Below are 20,361 nucleotides of genomic sequence, written 5' to 3' on the forward strand. Positions count from 1 at the left end.
GAAAGTAAACAAAATGGAATTCTGAAAAGGGATCAGAGGTTATGAATCATGGATATCACAGATAAGCAAGAAATGTCGAACGACACATATGCCCCCCCCCCTTTCTAGCCCTTGACTCACATTATTGGTAATTTTGTTATCGAAACTTGCCATAAATGGGTACATGGAAGTGTTCAATTATGGAAAAAAAAGAATAATAATGAAGACTTTGTGATAATAAGTATCAAGATAATGAGACATTTAAGGCCCCTGTGACCTAGACATTTGAACTAGTGACCCGAAAACAATAGAGGTCATCTTATAAATATGACCAATCAATACTAGAAATATGTGAAGACTTTGTGATGAAAAGCTTTTGATATAATGAGCGGAAACCATACAAACATTCACGAACACTGTGACCTTTACCTTTGACCTAGTGACCCCAAAATCAATAGAGGTCACTTACTAGTTATGACCAATCAGTATATGAAATATGAAGACTTTGTGATAAATAGTTGGCAAAGTAATAAGCCGAAACCAGTCTGACATTTAAGCCCCCTGTGACCTTGCCCTTTTATCTAGTGACCCTAAAGGCAATACGGGTCATCTGTTCCTTATGACAAATCACAATGTGAAATATGAAGACTTTGTGATGATTTTCTTTCAAGATAATAAGCTGAAATCGTACTACCATTCAAAGACCCTGTGACCTTGACCTTTGACGTGTTGACCCCAAAAACAATAGGGGTCACCTACTAGTTACGACCAATCAAAATGTGAAAAACGAAGACTTTGTGATAAATTGTAACCAAGATAGTAAGTGGAAACCATTTGTTGTGTAAACACTAAATAATCAAAAGATCGCACTTGTTCTGCAATAACGTTGTTTTATTTCTGATTACCGGAAGTCAACTCATAAAATGACGTTAATATAAAATAACATTTAAAAAGGTGCGTCACGCTAAATGTGACGCTAATATTGGCGCAGTAACTCAGTACATATATAAATACGTAACACTCCGGGGCCACAATGCTTGTTCAAGATAATATTACAAATGTAAATAAAATAATAATTGTACAAACTGAAATTCAATGAAATGAAATATTGTAACTTAAAAACCGTGAAATCAGATATATCTAGTGAAAATAATTAAGTTGAAAGTTTGATCAATCACTTAAATTCATAAACTGTCTCTGATAGTAAATGACATTTACAGTATTCATTATGAAACGGTCTCTCAAATCAATCACTATTGCAATAAGTTTAAAATCACTATTATTATTCTCTACCTGTAATAAATCGGTAAAGTTTCACTGAATTTATAACGCATTGCAAATATCACTAAATGATTAAAATGTATGCGCGAACAATTGCTTTAGACATTCAGCAAATACACGTGAATCACGTGTACAATGTTACTTCAATTCTAGTGAGACTCTCGTAACAAGGTTAGGTATTTGTGTTTCCATCTTAAAAAGAAATGTTTAAGCGTTGCATCTATGAGTCTGCACAGTTCCTCGACAGGCTCATTTAATCCCCTTGTTGTGAGTTCTCTGTCGTCTGGGTAAATAGGGGAGGTAATCCTGCATCTGTATAATAGATGAGATGGGTCTATGAGATCTGTGTACATGAATGTAAAGATAAGTGTGCGGTAATTTTTAACACATTTTTTCCGAAGCTTTTCTCACAGGATGGTGGGGCATAGTTCTGGGTCTACTTATATGTTCGTTTCGTGATAAAATGTAATGGTCATCTTTTCGTGGTAAATTGTCAACACAATTTACTGTACGTAATGCTTTTTTCTGGAAATTCACGTGTTTTCTCGTAGCATAATTGTTTGTTTGGCTTGTATCCTTCTCCGACCGACTCTTTTATCTTGAGATGCTCTACTTAAGGTTAATTATAGAGATGGGAATCGATGGATAATGTATTTCAGTATCAGTTGTCAATGGTCCTGATAGGATGTATCCGATTTTAGACTGTATAGCTGTAGGTCCGTCTCCTCTGATAACTTTATCTTGTACTACGTCTCAGTAATGATCAGCACCAATAAGAATCTCGATATCACAATCTTCATCTCCTGACACTGTGTGTGCGAGTTTGAGCCCTTTCAGATAAGTAACGTGACAAGCATGTTTGTGATGAGATTTCAGTGGCGTGGAAATTTCAGGAATAATTAAAAGCTTTATGGGAATATTTTCTTCTGGTGTTTCTAAATACGCGTAAGCTATGCTTAAAAGTCGCACGCGACGCCCTGTGTCTGCGAAACCCGACATGTATAAAGTTTCACTTCCGATGGGCTCCAATTGTACTTTTTGGGCTAGATGTTCACTTATAAATTAACTCTGGGAACCTTCATCAAATAGGATGTTGGCAGAAATGGAGGTACGTTTTGAGGTTACCATGAAATAGATCGCTTTCTGGTCTACTAGATCAGATTTTGTTAGAACAGATGCTTCGGAATGAAGTCTTGAGGGGTAATCAGCAAATTTCCAGCGTCTAAAATATTGATTTCATTCAGTGTACATTGCATCAATTCATGCAAAGACCACGACTTTATCCCGTGCGCAAGTGCAATGTTTGTTCTGACCTCTGGCGGTAACTTTTGAAGAATAACTGGGGTAAGAAGTGAACCATAGGTAGTCTCATTCTGATAAATTGAAGCTAATGCCCTGATATATGTCTCTGTTGTATCATAGAATTTTTTAACACTTTGTACAGTGTACATGGGTGCTGGAACTTCAAGTAATGCTTTCATTTAAGTTTGTTTAATTCTGTCTTATTGACCATATCTCTCATGTAATAATTAAATAGCCTGTTCATAATTAAAATTCGTATAGGCAAATCCAGCTATTGTTTGCAAAGCCTCATTTTTAAGACACGACTTCAAGTAATTGAATTTCTGTACTCCGGTAAGTGAAAGATTCGTGTGTATAGCAGACCCGTAAGAACCCAAGAATAAACACCAGTCAAGGACAATTCCGTCGAACTTCGGCAAATCTAACTTTAGTAATTTATGATATACTGAGCTTTGAGATAAGGAAGGTAGGAAATGCATCTGGGAAGTATTCTGATACCTGGCACACAAATCTCGGATGTTTCGCTGGATACGGACACTTGAAATGACTGAGCGTTAGGGTTTAGAGCTGGGGAATTGTAGTTCAAATTTGAAATTGATACCTTCCTAAGATCATGTTTCTTCTGTATCTTGATCTTTAACATGTTTATATACTCATCATGCTCAAGAATTTCTGTTTCTATTTGTTCTTCCTCTTCGTCTTGAAAAGAATCAAGGATCTTTTCGTGAATCTCAGTGATCGTCTGCTGTATCTAATTGCGGGAATCAATGATCGTCACAAGTTCCACGTGATCGGCTGCTTCACGCTTAATTGCCTCGAATTCGTTCAGGAGTCGTGTAACTGCGCCCTTGTGACCCTTCTGTATAGATCGCGACTTTGTTGCCATAGTGTCATCCGGTTCGCGAAACCAAAATGTTGTGTAAGCACTAAATAATCAAAAGATTGCACTGGATATTCAATAACGTTGATTTATTTCTGATTACCGGAAGACAACTCATATAATGACGTCAATACAAAAACATATAAAAAGGCGCGTCACGCTAAACGTGACGCTAATATTGGCAGAATAATGTACGTAACACCATTCTGACATTTAAAGCCCTTGTGACCTTCACCTTTGACCAAATGACCCCAAAATCGATAGTTGTCTTCTACTAGTTAATACTAATCAATATCTTAAACATGTAGACTGTGTGATGAATACGTTTCAAGCTAATCAGCGGAAACCATGTAGTCTTCCAACAGACAGACCGATATGCAGACAGACCGGCAGACAGACCACCGACAGACAGACAGAAAAACAGACAGGCAGACAGACCGACCGACATTAGCAAAAAAATATACTCCCCCGTCTTCGAAGGGGGCATATAAAAAGCAGGCAACATATCCTCAAGGTGATTCAACAATATTCAGTTATAAATATTGGAAACACCCATCTTGAAAAAGATCAAATAGAAGGAAGGGAATACACCATAAACATGCACACACAACAATAATATCGTGCTGAACGATCTTCAGTAATCGAAATAAAACGTTCGAGGATGTAACTTTCTGTTCCACAGAGCCTGCTTGATTATGTAATTTTTTTCCCATAAGTCTGCTTGATTGTTTTAAGTTGTGTTCCACGAATCCCGAATGATTGTTTAAAGTTGTGTTCCGACAAGTCTGCTTGATTGTTGTCTTCAGCAACTCCCACTTGTGGGAGTGTGTAAGTTGTGGTTCGCAATGTCCGCTAGAGTGTGTACGCAGAAGCTCACTTGATTGTGTCAAATGTGCCCCCAAAAGGCTGCTTGCTTGTTGGAAGTTTTATTTCCACTAGCTCACTCAATTGTGTCAAATTGAGTTCCCGCATGTCCGTTTGATTGCGCAAAGTTGTATTCTCACGAACACACCTACTTGTGTAAAGTTGTGTTCCCACATGTCCCCTTGATTCTGTCATGTTTAACCCCCAATAGTGCATAACATATGTAGTAAAATTCATACAAACACACAAACACATAAGATTTTGTACAGCTGTAGTCGCACGTACATATTAGATGTGGACAGATGTATTCAAAGCAACTATTCAGATTGTGTCAAGTTGTTTTCCCTTTAGCCAGTGTAAATAAAAGTTTATGTAATTAATCAAAGTGACATAAGCCATCAGATTAGCACAACACTGTATTTTCTTCCTACTAGAAAATCTAAACAAAGCGGAGGTAATAACTGTTAAAATATACCTTAATCAAATATCAACAAAAGCAAAATAAATAGTTACTTACTGAAATGCTGTGGTAAAAACTTCTTGTTGCTGTGGTTGTTGAAAAACTGTCTTCTCTGCCGGTTTGTTTCTGTCTTCATTTTCATCTCTTTCTTCCGTTGGACGTCGTACACGTTCACATACACGTACACGTTCACCCGGTTTACCTTTTACTTGAGAATCATTATTCTTTGATGATCGGGCTATATTCCGCTCTCTCACAATCATCTGGTAAAGCTCCTCTCTAAATAAACATTTTGAGGATTTTTGTTTAGTTCAGTGTAAGATCGGAATATATTTCACCGAGTGAGCACCAAAAGGTATATTTCACGAGTGGCGCAGCCACGAGTGAAATATAAACTTTTGGTGTTCACAAGGTGAAATATATTTCGATCTTACACTAAACTAAACAAATTTTCTTTTTATTATATGCAAAGAAACGTTTTAAAAAGACATTAAACCTAATACTGAATGAAAAGCGCGCCAAATAATAATACAACATGACGTCATTTACGACGTCACGTCATTAAGTTGGTACCCAGTACTGTGCACGCTTGTATTTTACTGAAACAACGTAAGGGGCTTAAATTCAAAACAGTGAAATTATCAAAGTGGTAATTTCACTGTTTCAAACAGTGAAATTACCAGTTTTATATCACTGATATATTTCTATAAACCACCGAAAAGCATGTAATAAAACCATGTAACTTCATACTTGTTTTCACTTTTAAAAACGTTTCGGGGTTCATTTTTTTATAAATACAAAGAAGGTAAACTAGTTTAGAATTTTATTAACCTTTGCATGTATCTGAGCTTTTCGAACTTAGTGTAAAGACCGTTTGCCACTTAGGATGCCCCTCACCGCTGTGGGCTCGAATCCCGACAGGGACTTGGATTCTTTCATGTGAGGAAACTATCCAGCTAGCTTACAGAACGTCGCTGGTTCTACTCAGGTGCCCGTTCGTGCCTGAAATAACAGAGGGGCACCTGAGGTCTTACTCCACCAGTAAAGCTGGAACGTCGCGATATGACCTATACTGTGTCGGTGTGACGTAAAACCCAATCAAAACAAACAAGCAAAACTTAAGATATCTTTTAAATAATACGTTAAGTCGCATAAGCATTTTGTAATCCGTTCATTAAATTAATATTTTTACAATGTACTTGCAGGGGTTAGTTAGAAATGTAATATTGTTTTTAAAAAATGCATGACTTTTACTAAACCATACGAATAAATGCTAATGTATCTTAAACTACTTTAAAAACAAAAATGCGACAATGAACTATTTCCCTGTCGTGCCGCGTGTTTACTGGTATCCAGTAAATTGCAGTAATGACGCGTTGGCGAGGCTTTGAATGGGATTGGGTTTCCATCTGCACATATTTCAAAAGTATTTCAAATATTTATAATAACAATAGAAATGTAAAACTTAAAAATCGTATAAAATATCACTCGAAAACGAATGTTTTAAGTGATTCTGTATTAAACATTAAAACAATTATATCATAGATAACAATATTTCGTCCCAGTTAAAACTTGTACGTAGCACTTAGGGCCCGAGCATTATAGTGACTGATCAGTCAGCCTTCGGCTTCGGTCCGTTACATGGGAGGTCGCTATAATGCTGTCTTATCGGATTATATTTCCTACACTAACAAACAACATTAATATACAATTCTGCCTTGATTTGTTGAAGGCCATGAAGTACGCGGTGTAACGAGCTAGCAGTCTAGCAGTATGAACTGAGCGAGATGGCAGTCTAGCGGGCTAACAGTGTGAACTGAGCGGAAAAGCAGTCTAGTAGTGTGAACTGGCAGGCTGGCGATCAAGCGGGATAAACTCTAAAATTTAACTGATTTAACATAAAAACGTTATGATACATATCCTAGCAGTGTGAAGTGGGCGGGCTAACAGTGTAGCAGGCTAGCAGTGTGAACTGAGCGGGCTGGCGGGCCAGCTGCTAAACTTTTATACATGTACTTAATTGAATCAACATGAAAACGTTATGATACATTTCCTAGCGGTGTGAAGTGGGCGGGCTAACAGTGTAACGGGCTACCAGTGTGAACTGAGCGGGATGGCGAGCCAGCGGATTAAATTTCAATTCTAAATTGAATCAGCATGAAAATGTTATGACACATTTCCTAGCAGTGTGAAGTGGGCAGGCTGACAGTGTAGCGGTCTAGCAGTGTCAACTGGGCGGGCTGGTGGGGATATACTCTAAACTTAACTAATTGAACATGAAAACGTTATGATACATTACCTGGCAGTGTGAAGTGGGCGGGCTAACAGTGTAGCGGGCTAGCAGTGTTAACTGGGCGGGCTGGCGGACCAGCGTACTAAACTTTAATACTTAATTAAATCAACAATAAAAAACATCATGATACATTTCCTAGCAGTGTAAAGTGGGCGGCCTAACAGTGTAGCGGCATAGCAATGTAAACTGAGCGGGCTGGCGGACCAGCGGACTAAAATTTAATACTTAATTGAATCAACATTAAAACCTCATAATATCCTTCCTTGCAGTGTAAGGTGGGCGGGCTGACAGTGTAGCGGGATAGCGGGATTAACTCTAACTTAACCCATTACTTCATGAGCATTTTGTGAAAAGTGGCTGTTTTCATTGAAAAGTCTCCCGTTACAAGTTCAAATTGCTATAATACTATAAAAACTGCTTCAACACTAATCAAACTTGGCACAAATGTTGACTGGACCATTGCCCTTGCAACAATGAATTGAGATAGAGTCAAATGCTTTTCAGCGTTGGTTACATGTTACCTTATGATCAATCTGGGGTCATTTACAGCCTCTCACAAGTCCAAAATTGTTTTGGCAATGAGGGGGACTCCACCCCCCTTCAAACCCCCAAAACAGAAGGGGGCACATCCCCCTTCTGGCAACTCCCTGATGTATATTTTGGTTGGGGGCCACGCCGAAAAAGAGGTCATTTTTTAACAACATTTCTCAAACAAAAACAAGTGTTTGCTGCGTAAATTAGGCATTTTCTCATCATTTTAGACAACAAAAAAGAGGGGGGTGAAAAAGGCGTTAAAATGCGTGTATATGAAGTAATGGGTTAACAGAAAATGATGAAAATACTTGAAATTACCCTAAATCGCGTTTTTTCATGTTTAAACATGGCCTGTCATATAAATTTGAAGAAAAAATTGTTGTTTTGTAGCCTTTTTTATTTTTTTCATTAACCCATTACTTCATGAGCATTTTGTGAAAAATGGCTGTTTTCATTGAAAGTCTCCCGTTACAAGTTCAAATTGCTATAATACTATAAAAACTGCTTCAACACTAATCAAACTTGGCACAAATGTTGACTGGACCATTGCCCTTGCAACAACATGCTCAGGCTTAAATTTTCTGTTACCATGGCAATGAGGGGTCATCTCAAAATTGCCAAAAATCACTATTTTGCGTTGATTTTTTCCATCAAAATTGATTTCAAAGTGCTGCAACTTCTCAATGGATTGAGATAGAGTCAAATGCTTTTCAGCGTTGGTTACATGTTACCTTATGATCAATCTGGGGTCATTTACAGCCTCTCACAAGTCCAAAAAATTTTTGGCGATGAGGGGGACTCCGCCCCCCTTCAAACCCCCCAAACAGAACATTTCTCAAACAAAAACAAGTGTTTGCTGCCTAAATAAGGCATTTTTTCATCATTTTAGACAACAAAAAGGGGGGGGGTAAAAAAGGCGTTAAAAGGCGTGTATATGAAGTAATGGGTTAACTGATTAAACATTAAAACGTTATTGAATCAACATGAAAACGTTATGAAACATTTCCTAGCAGTATGATTTTGTTTGTTTGTTTTGGGTTTTACGTCACATCGACACAGTATAGGTCATATCGCGACGTTCCAGCTTTACTGGTGGAGGAAGACCTCAGGTGCCCTTCCGTGCATTATTTCAGGCGCGAACGGGCACCTGAGTAGATCCACCGACGTTCCGTAAGCTAGCTGGATCCTAGCAGTATGAAGTCGGCGGGCTAACAGTATAGCGGATTAGCAGTGTGAACTGGGAGGGCCGGCGGGTCAGCGGGCATAACTTTAATACTTAATTGAATCAACATGAAAACGTTATGATACATTTTCTAGCGGTGTGAAGTGGGCGGGCTAACAGTGTAGCGGGCTAGCAGTGCGAACTGAGCGGCTGGCGGGCCAGCGCGCTTAACTTTATTACTTATTTGAATTAACATGAAAAGGATATGAACATTTCCTAGCAGTGTGAAATGGGCGGGCTAACAGTGTAGCGGGATAGCTGTGTGATCTGGGCGGGCTGGCGGGCTAGCGTGCTAAACTTTAATACTTAATTGAATCCACATTAAAACCTCATGACACATTTCCTAGCAGGGTGAAGTGGGCGGGCTGGCAGTGTAGCGGGATGGCAATGCGAACTGAGCGGGGCTGGCGGTCTAGCGGGCTAAACTTTAATACTTAATTGAATCAACATGAAAACGTTATGAAACATTTTCTAGCAGCGTGAAGTGGGCTGGCAAACAGTGTAGCGGTCTAGCAGTGTGAACTGAGCGAGCTGCCGGGCCAGCGGGCTTAACTTTAATAATAAATTGAATTAACATCAAAACGTTATGAAACATTTCCTAGCAGTGTGAAGGGGGCGGGCTATCAGTGTAGCGGGATAGCAGTGTAAAATGGGCGGGCTGGCTGGCCAGCGGAATAAACTTTTATACTTAATTGAATCCACATTAAACCAAATGACACTTTTCCGAGCAGTGTGAAGTGGTCGGGCTGACAGTGTAGGGGTAAGCAGTGTCAACTGGGCGAAACTGGTGGGCCAGCGGGCTAAACTTTAATACTAAATTGAATCAACATTAAAACCTCATGATACATTTCATAGCAGTGTAATGGGCGAGCTATCAGTGAAGCGGGATGGCAGGGTGAACTAAACGGGTTGTCGGGCCAGCGGGTTACACTGTAATACTTAATTAAATCAACATGAAAACGTTATGAAACATTTTCTAGCAGTATGAAGTGGCCGGGCTAACAGTGTAGCGAGCTAGCAGTGTGAACTGAGCGGACTGGCAGGCGAGCGGATTAAAGTTTATTACTTAATTGAATCAACATGATAACGTTATGAACATTTTCTAGCAGTGTGAAGTAGGCGGGATAACAGTGTAGCGAGTTAGCAGTATGAAATGGGCGGGCCAGCGGTTTACACTTTAAAACTAAATTGAATCCACATTAAAACCTCATGATACATTTCCTCGCAGTGTGAAGTGGGCGGGCTGGCGGGCCAGCGGGATTAACTTTAATAATAAATTGGATTAACATGATAGCGTTATGAAACATTTCCTAGCAGTGTGAAGTGGGCGGGCTAACAGTGTAGCGGGCTAGCAGTGTGAAATGGGCGGGCTGACGGGCCATCGGGCTTAACTTTAATACTTAGTTGAATCAACATGAAAACGTTATGAAACATTTCCTAGCAGTGTGAAGTGGGCGGGCTAGTAGTGTAGCGGTCTAGCAATGTGAACTGAGCGAGCTGGCAGGCCAGCGGGCATAACTTTAATAATAAATTGGATTAACATGATAGCGTTATGAAACATTTCCTAGCAGTGTGAAGTGGGCGGGCTAACAGTGTACCGGGCTAGCAGTGTGAAATGGGCGGGCTGACGGGCCATCGGCCTAAACTTTAATACTTAATTAAATCAACATTAGAACTTATGATACATTTCCTAGATGTGTAAAGTGGGCGGGCTAACTGTGTAGCGGAATAGCAGTGTGAACTGAGCTGGCTGGCGGGCCAGCGGGTAAAAATTTTATACTTAGTTGAATCAACATGAAAACGTTTTAAAATATTTCCTAGTAGTGTGAAGTGGGCGGGCTAAGAGTGTAGCAGGCTAGCAGTGTGGACTGGGCGGGCTGCCGGGCCAGCGGGATAAACTTTTATACCTAATTGAATGAGCATGAAAACGTTATGATACATTTCCTAGCGGTGTGAAGTGGGTGGGCTAACAGTGTAGCGGGATAGCAGTGTGAACTGAGCGGAATAGCGGGCCAGCGGTCTAAGCTTTCATACTTAATTCAATCAACATGAAAACGTCATGAAACATTTCCTAGCACTGTCAAGTGGGCGGGCTCAAAGTGTTGCGGGCAAGCAGTGTGAACTGGGCAGGCTGGCGGGCCAAGCGGCAGGTGTGAAGCGGGAGGACTAACAGTGTAGCGGGCTAGCAGTGTGAACTGAGCGGGATAGCGGGCCAGCGGATAACTTTACTACTTAATTGAATCAACATGAACACGATATGACACATTTCCGAGCAGTATGAAGTGGGCGGTCTAACAGTGTAGCAAGCTAGCATTGTGAAAAGTGCGGACTGGCGGGCCAGCGGGCTAAACTTTAATGCTTAATTGAAACAACATTTAAACCTCATGATACATTTCCGAGCGGTATGAAGTGGGCGGGATAACAGTGTAGCGGGCTAGCAGTAGTGTGAAATAGGCGGGATGGCAGGACAGCGGGCTAAACTCTAAAAGTTAACTGATTGAACATGAAACGTTATGATACATAACCTGGCAGTGTGAAGTGGGCGGAATGACAGTGTAGCGGAATAGCAAAGTGAACTTGGCGGGCTGGCGCCCAGCGGGATAATCTTTAATACTTAATTGAATCCACATTAAAACCTCATTATACATTTCCTAGCAGTGTAAGGTTGGCAGGCTGACGGTGTAGCAGGCTAGCAGTGTGAACTGGGCGGGCTGGCGGGATTAACTCTTAAACTTAACTGATTGAACATGAAAACGTTCTGATACATTACCTGGCAGTATGAAGCGAGCGGGCTAACAGTTTAGCGGGATAGCAGTGTTAACTAGGCGGCTGGCGGGCTAGCGGGATAAACTTTATTACTTAATTCAATTAACATTAAAACCTCACGAAAGATTTCCTAGCAGTGTAAAATGGGCGGTCTAACAGTGTAGCGGGTTAGCAGTGTGAACTGAGCGGGTTGTCGGGCCAGCGGGATAAACTTTAATATTTAATTGAATCAACATGAAAACGTTATGAAACATTTCCTAGCAGTATGAAGTGGGTGAGCCTACGGTCTTGCGTGCTAGCAGTGTGAACTGGGCGGGCTGTCGGGCTAAACTTTTATACTTAATTCAATGAACATGAAAACGTTATAATACATTTCCTAGCGGTGTGGGCGGGCTTACATTGTAACGGGCTAGCAGTGTGAACTGAGCAGCATGGCGGGCCAGCGGGCCAAACTTGAACACTTAATTCAATCAACATGAAAACGCAATGAACATTTCCTAGCAGTGTGAAGTAGGCGGACTAACAGTGTAGCGGATTAGCAGTGTGAAATGGGTGGGCTGGCGGGCCAGTGGGCTAAACTTTAAGACATATTTGAATCCATATTAAAAGCTCATGATAAATTTCCTAGCAGTGTGAAGTGGGCGGGCTGACAGTGTAGCGGGCTAGCAGTGTGAACTGGGCGGGCTGGCGGGCCAGCGAGCTAAACTCTAAAACTTAACTGATTGAACATGAAAACATTATGATACATTGCCTGGCCATGTGAAGTGGGCGGGATAACAGTGTTGCGAGCTAGCAGTGTGAACTGGGCGGGGTGGCGGACTAAACTTTAATACTTAATTGAATCAACATTAAAACCTCATGGTACATTTTCTAGCTGTGTAAAGTGGGCGGGCTAGCAGTGTAGCGGGCTAGCAGTGTGAACTGATCGAGCTTGCGGGCCAGCGGGCTTAACTTTAATACTTAATTGAATCAACATAAAAACGTTATGAAACATTTCTTACCAGTGTTAAGTGGGCGGGCTAACAGTGTAGCGGGTTAGCAGTGTGAAATGGGCGGGTTGCCGGGCAAGCGGTCTTAACATTTATACTTAATTGAATGAACATGAGAACGTTATGATACATTTCCTAGCCGTGTGAAGTGGGCGGGCTAACAAAGTAGCGGTAGCAGTTTGAACTGAGCGGACTGGCGGGCCAGCGGGCCAAACTTTAATACTTAATTCAATCAATATGAAAACGTTATGATACATTACGTGGCCGTGTGAAGTGGGCAGGCTAACAGTGTTGCGGGCTAGCAGTGTGAATTGGGCGGGATGACAGGCCAGCGGGCTAAACTTTAATACTTAATTGAATGAACATGAAAACGTTATGATACATTTCCTAGCGGTGTGAAGTGGAAGGGCTAACAGTGTAGCGGGCTAGCAGAGTGAACTTGGCGGGCCAGCGGGGTAAACTTTAATGCTTAATTGAATCCACATTTAAACCTCATGATACATTTCCTTGCGGTGTGAAGTTTGCAGGATGACAGTGTAGCTGGTGGGCCAGCGGCCTTACTCTAAAACTTAACTGATTGAACATAAAAAAAAAACATTATGATACATAAACTGGCAGTGTGTAGTGGGCGGACTAACAGTGTAGCGGGCTAGCAGAGTGAACTGGGCTGGCTGGCGGGCCAGCGGGATTAACTTTAACAACAAGAAAACGTTATGAAACATTTCCTAGCAGTATGAAATGGGCGGGCTAACAGTGTAGATGGCTAGCAGTGTGAACTGGGCGGGCTGACGGGCCAGCCGGCTAAATTTTAATACTTAATTGAATCCATATTAAAACCTCATGATACATTTCCTAGCAGTGTGCAGTGGGCGGGCTAGCAGTCTAGCGGGCGAGCAGTGTGAACTGGGCGGGCTAACAGTCTAGCGATATAACAGTGTGAACTGTACGGGCTAGCGGACCAGCGCACTAAACTCTAAAACTTAATTGCTTCAACATTTTCACACTGCTAGGAGATTTTTCGTTACGTTTTCATGTTGATTCAATTAAGTATTAAAGATTAGGCCCCTTGCCTGCCATCCCGCTCAGTTCACACTGATAGACCGCTACACTGTTAGCCCGCCCACTTTACACTGCTAGGATATGTATCATAACGCTATCATGTTGAATCAGTTAAGTTTTAGAGTTTAGTCCGCTGGTCCGCTAGCCCGTCCAGTTCACACTGTTAGTCCGCTAGACTGTTAGCCCTCCCAGTTCACACTGTTAATCCGCTAGACTGCTAGCCTGCTCAGTTCCACTGTTAGCCCGCTAGACTGCTAGCCCGTTACCCCGCTCACTTCACGGCTATACTTATGTATGATACTATCAGTGTTATTTTTTATTTATAAATACAGAATTTATTTTTAGTTCAATTGTGTAGGAAACTGTAAGCTTAAAAAACCTGTAACTCATTTTTTATGGTTTATATCATAAATATAATGCTCAAATGAAGATTTATCAATATTGTAAGTCCCTAAAAGCATAATTTTTAAAAGATTATTTACATTATTTACATTTCATGTTAATAAAGGGAGGTTATTAGAAATTTATTTTCTATAAAGCCTTCAATACGAAATCAATGCATATATATTAATAATTACATAATTATAATGTGGATAAATATTTGCAGTACATATTTTACATATTCTTCGATGTTTGAAAATTGTTTGAGAAGCATAATTATATACTACATATATAAAAGTTCACTTAAGGGTGGTTACAACATACAGGATCTTTAATAAATAAGTTTAATTGCTTGATAAATAAATAAATAAATAAATAAATAATCAATAATTATTTAATTGATTAAAACATTCATGATCATAATTATGATATATTTTCTTAAAATATTTTATATATCATAAAACCAAAACACAAACTTATCAATTCAGCTTGTTTCCATTTCCAAAGTCTATAAAATCTTTATCAAATACATTTCATATTCCATCTAGCTTTGTTTTCATTTTAAACTCTAAAAGTGGCAATGTTCTGTCAGAATGTTGAAAAAATTAAGATGGCGTTCAAGAAATAAAGAGGTCATTATACATTACCGAGAATAATACAATCTATTGGACATGTAAACAGCTCTAAAGCTAAATAAAACTCAGTTGACGCCTCGTCCAATATAGTTTTAACAGATGTGAACTTGTCCAATAGAATTCCGTACAGTACTCAATAATGTATTGGGATCCTTTTAAAACATTGTAGTTTTTTCTTAAATTGAAGATTAAACCAGCAAACGGTAACACAAAAACTAGCTTTGGCACAACCAATCTTATAGGAAAATGTATCCATCATGTGTAGGGACAAATATACTCATGGTTTTTCTCGCGGGTCCACGGCTCAATATCGGGTAAGAATTACAAGCACACGGCGAACAGCCAGGTCAGTTACTAGGACTCTTCTACAACCCTTAACATTATTAAAATATCACATATCGATAACAAATATCAAATCGACTTGTTATCCGTAAAAACATACTATATATTATTACAAAGTATCCAGTCCCAATATGAACTGGTTTAGCTACGATAATCATCACTACTGTACTATCAATTTGCAAATGTTAGCAAATGTTGTGAACTCTTAAAAGAAATCTTCTCTGTCCAGCCCTAGTGACATCCTCATTTCCCTAAGGACTAGGAGTAATCCATTCTCTTGAAAATCGACCAAAATACATTAACTCATGATCAGAAGCTTGTTGAACAAGACAACCGTTATTTTGTCATGTTGTTCCGGTCTACAGAGTTACATGCCTTATCTCTTTTATATACTCAACCTAAAATATTTTTGGTATAAAATGTAAATTTTTAACATTTATTTACATTTATTGTAAACATAACAGAACTTGGCCTGTGAAAATGTGACGTATCAATATGAAATATTTATTATATTATGTTTTAAAATTTTTTATTCATATTAATATTTTTGGGGTTGTTAAAAGGTAAGAGTTACTGACCTTGTGTAACGACGTTGGTAGAACGTCATGTTATGAGCATTACATTATGCGAAAACAAAAGATGATTAATTCACATAAAGGATAGTATCCAATATATAAGGGCATAAACCACCTTCGGTGGTGAGCTAGCTTTTCACCGACAGGGTTTGTGTGCCTTAAAAACGTTACATTTGGTGGCCAGTGTGGGGGGATGTAGACAACTGTCAGCACGGAGTTGCCCTACCCACAGATTTCCCAGGCCAAGTCTCGGGACGAGAAAGTAATGTAACGACGTTGGTAGAACGTCATGTTATGAGCATTACATTATGCGAAAACAATAGATGATGAATTCACATAAAGGATAGTATCCAATATATAAGGGCATAAACCACCTTCGGTGGTGAGCTAGCTTTTCACCGACAGGGTTTGTGTGCAACGCGCTTGACTGGAGCACCTCACTTAATACCGTATTTCAGTATAAACCGAACAAGACGCTTGAATGATTAGGTGCTAACCCAACGAAATGACCTACAAAACGTCTTAATGCCGACGTATTTACGATAATGACTGAAAATTGTAAGAAAAAAGCGGTATCTTCTTACTTCGTGATCATGATTTCTTCAAGCGTCTAGTTAGAGGTATTGTTACAATACTGTAGTGATTAAATATAAATCCATACTTTAATAGTGTTAAATTTTCTGATTAAAAGATCTGGTAAAAAGAATTGTAACTGCCGAGAAGTTGAATACTCATAAGTGTAGCTAGCCAGCTAGCTGGCTCTGCCGAGAAGTTGAATACTCCGGCCGCGCAGGGCCGGAAAAATCAATTGTACGTATTGCCTAGGTTGTCCAACAGCCTGTACGGACAAGTGAAGATTTTCAAGAATTAACTATGTAAAAATCATACGGACAAAAAATGCTTCACATCAAAACGGACAAGTAAGTCAAGTAAGTCAAAATCAGATTTTGCCGGCCCTACAAAAAAGTCCGAGTAGTTTAAAACTCATAAGTGTAGCTAGCTAGCTAGATAGCTAGATAGATAGATAGATAGATAGATAGATAGATAGATAGATAGATAGATAGATAGATGGATGGATGGATGGATGGATGGATGGATGGATGGATGGATGGATGGATGGATGAGTGGGTTGGTTGTTTGGGTGGATGGATGGATGGATGGATGGATGGATGGACGGACGGACGGACGGACGGACGGGCAGACAGACAGACAGATACTTTTAATGTCATTTATTTATTATGTCGAACACTTTATAATCGAAATACACCTGTGTTAATTGAATGTTCAAAGTCTCCGCGCCTAATTATGACGACCTGACATTCATGCGGGCTCGGTTGTTATGGTTATAATCCCGTGGGAAAAATATAGACAAACCCAAACATTTTGGTTATTTTAACATATATTAATCACAAATGTATGATTACTGTCATTTAAGTTAACTTTTGTCAGTTAATGCACACAGTCAGGCATATGAAGGGTAAAGTTTCACACCTATTTTCACATTTCAGTATATTTCATATCCACAGAGAAGGGCTAAGGTTGATATCACAAAAAAATCACGTGCCGATTTTGCGACCCCGTAAAAATCGTATTGCATGGCCGTGCATATATTTTGACGTGACGACATTAGCGTTATACAAACAAAGTGTAAAGACGCGCTGAATGTTAGCGTTATAATATAGGCGCGTCAATGAAAATGACTCTTATTTCACTTTAAACGGTCTTTATTTTGCGTATGTGATAAATAGAATATTAAATTCGTGTAAGTTTATTACTGAATTAATTGCACTCATTGAATAAAAAAAAATACAATGCTCGCCAGAAGCTCGCATAATATAATTTTATTTAACTCGTGCAATAAATTCAATATTGAACTTACACTCATCAATATCCTCTATTTATATAATGATTGACGTAACTCAAATATGAAATGTAAAAATTACACTTAATTATCAAACGACCGGAGGTATCAAAACTGTATATTATATAAATTCACTCATAAATAAATACTGTAGATCTACACTTAACAAAAAATAATAATTTAGGGGAGGTAAATGCAGTAACATATTTAGGTGATGAGCAATTTAAGTTATTCCCCTACATCACAAAAATATTTCTGAAGTATCTTAAATGATATAACAAAGCAAATAAACAACGTTGCAAATTTACTTACTCTGTATTTTCTTCATCAGCGCTAAACTCTCCACCTTGAAGTGTCGGTCCATCTATGCTTTCAAATACCGGATCAACTTTCGGTTCCCTTTGAGAACTTCGGTCACGCGTGTTAGACCTGTCCTTTTCCTTCCCCCGACTGCCCGGAAGAGCTGCCCGACTCATTCTTAAATATTATAGCTCAAACTCGTCTGTTAAACCCTCTTAAAGGGGCTACACTGAGGTCTGACAGGTAATTTGGTGTCCAAAAAAAATGTAAACAAATTTCCTCACAAATCACAATATTATAACTAAAATAACAATAACTTACACTTTAACCAACCCTCTAACAACAATTATGCTAGAAAATGCATTTTCACATTAGCTTTTGATGCAAAAATGAAAGTTGGTTTTCCCAGACATGTACAGAAGTTACCCACAATTCATCGGGTATGACTAAAATACGCAACGGACATTTTTGGAACAACAGAGTAAACGGGGGTAAAAAAGTCTATTGATTTTTTCTCAACACTCTAACCTATCATGTTTATATAACTTGAGTATAACGAAGAAAAACTGTATAAAAGATAATCAAGGTAGCAATTTCGTTGTCTTGAGAAATCAAACGCCAGCGAAGCGGACATTTTCTAGACAAAACAGGAATATATTATATACATGTACAATTATTTTCATTGACATTTCAGTTTCAATTTCAATATTTTAAGGCAAACATAATGCATTGGTGATATTTATACTATAACGAGCACAGTGTAATCACACTAATAAATGTATTAACGCTATCTATAACGTATTTAAATCAAATACAGTTAATGGCATGTCGCATTTGATTTAATTGTTTGTTTTTGGGATAGAGTGGGGATTACGTCACACACACATGTGTAGGTCATTTTGGTGACTCTTCAGTTTAACTGGTGGAGTAAGAACTCAGGTGCCCACTTTGCAAAATTGTTTCTGGCACAAACGGGCATCTGTGTATGTAATGGGCTATCTTGATAGGATCGTACATACACGTTCCACACACAATTACATCATATTCATACCATAGGCAAAATTAAATGCACGTTCCCTGTTGTAACAATATGAAACCCCAGAAAAAGACCTATGAACCAGCTTCTGAATGTGGCATTTCTATCGTTATTCCACAAAAAGCACCCGCCAAAAAAAGAATGAGTACATCAATGGGCATGCTCTGGAGTGTTGGGAACTATTACCTGCACTCCAGTTACGCACTGTGCATGCATATGCATTTAACTCTGACACGTTTTCAACAGAAATGTTTTCAAACTATGATACAATAAATGTTTATGATTCTATTAGAAACTTGTTTAGAATTTAATGATTTTTCGGTGAAAACGATATAGTTTACTTGTACTACAGATAAGATCAAAGTGCTGAAGGCACTGAAGAAAAAACCGGATAAACTAACACATTTTCACTCCAGTTTCACAGGTAAATTAATTTTATATGTCGCGGTTTACATCTTAATATCAGCTAACCTTTGCTTTTTGAGACTTTTGTTTTTGAAAATAATCTAAACGAGTAAAATAAACCCTCTTTTATGGGCAAATAATTTAATAAGTAGCATCCCCGATTTCTCTTTCATAAATTGGCTTTAGCAAATTCTTTTCTATTCAAATATTAAGAACATTCTGTCAGTGACGTGTCTTCTACTTGAAATCTTCCTGGTGTGTATTTTTCGGTAACAGGAAGAAAATGACAGTCTGTTCATTTGATCATGACTGTGAAAAATCATGTTTTGTGAACCAATTTATCCTGCCGATAAAGATTTTGCAAGCAATCTGGTGGTTTATGTTCTAGTGCTTACACTTAGTATTTAATTCCAAAGAACATTTCTTAGGAGACCTTTAACGTTTGATTACGGTATAATCACTATAACCGAAATACTTAGGAATTAATTTTAATTCCTGTTACTGTGAAATTTTTCGTTCATGTCCATTAAATGTTACATGTATACAATCAAACTCCTCACAGCGGTTACGTCACGCTTTGCTACTTGTTTACAAGGGGAGATCACTGCGTAGGAGATTGGTATACAATGTGAACTTTATAACAGCTAAAAATAGATCATTTCACAGAAGCCTAAACCGAAAGTAGGATTTTTTGTGAAAATTACTGCGCGAACTTTAGCATCGGAGTACAAATAAACGCATCTTGGTAGAACAAGTAATCTTTGATTCACCATGGCTTCAGCTTCAGGTAAATTTACTTTTATAGATATTATTTGTTAAAATGCTCTTTTTCATGGGCTGGGATTGACAAATATGCATTTTATTTGGATTTTAAAGGCGTTTTGAGCTCCACACCCCAAGTGTCTGTGAACACTACCAGACTATCGCTTCGTGTTTTGTGGACCTTCGTGTAGTGGCGGACTTGGTTTAGCACTTTATGTATATTTAGCCTCTCACTGTGTTGTTGTAAATGTTAACAATGTCATGAAAATGTTAAACATATTAAAAAGGGAAACAAGACTGGTATATTTTTAGTACGAACGAATGTTTATATTTATACTTACCTGATGATCGTTTTGTTGTGATGAACGTAGATCCAGATCTGTAAGTCGATTACGATAACGTTTACAAAAATCGTGTCGTGTTCATATCTAAATA

At 38.8% G+C, this 20,361-nt stretch overlaps 1 protein-coding gene across 2 annotated transcripts in view; it reads right to left on the bottom strand.

Moving 5' to 3' along the window:
- The window catches only part of LOC132730245 (uncharacterized), a 35,294-nt gene extending 15,530 nt beyond the window's left edge, over positions 1–19,764 (bottom strand). Inside the window, exons 1-3 of one of the 2 annotated variants that reach the window (XM_060716128.1) lie at positions 19,687–19,764; positions 17,736–17,943; positions 4,824–5,045 (exon numbers count right to left, since the gene is read on the bottom strand). In XM_060716128.1, coding sequence (XP_060572111.1) covers positions 4,824–5,045; positions 17,736–17,899 — 386 coding nt within the window. In that variant the 5' untranslated portion in view covers positions 17,900–17,943; positions 19,687–19,764. Of the gene's footprint in view, positions 1–4,823; positions 5,046–17,735; positions 19,666–19,686 lie in introns of those variants that run through there. The other variant, XM_060716134.1, reaches the window with a different exon arrangement.
- Positions 19,765–20,361: the final 597 nt, after the last annotated feature.

Source organism: Ruditapes philippinarum, unplaced genomic scaffold (assembly GCF_026571515.1).
Source record: "Ruditapes philippinarum isolate M1 unplaced genomic scaffold, ASM2657151v2 ctg1574_1_1_1_1, whole genome shotgun sequence".
Classification (NCBI taxonomy): Eukaryota; Metazoa; Mollusca; class Bivalvia; order Venerida; family Veneridae; genus Ruditapes; species Ruditapes philippinarum.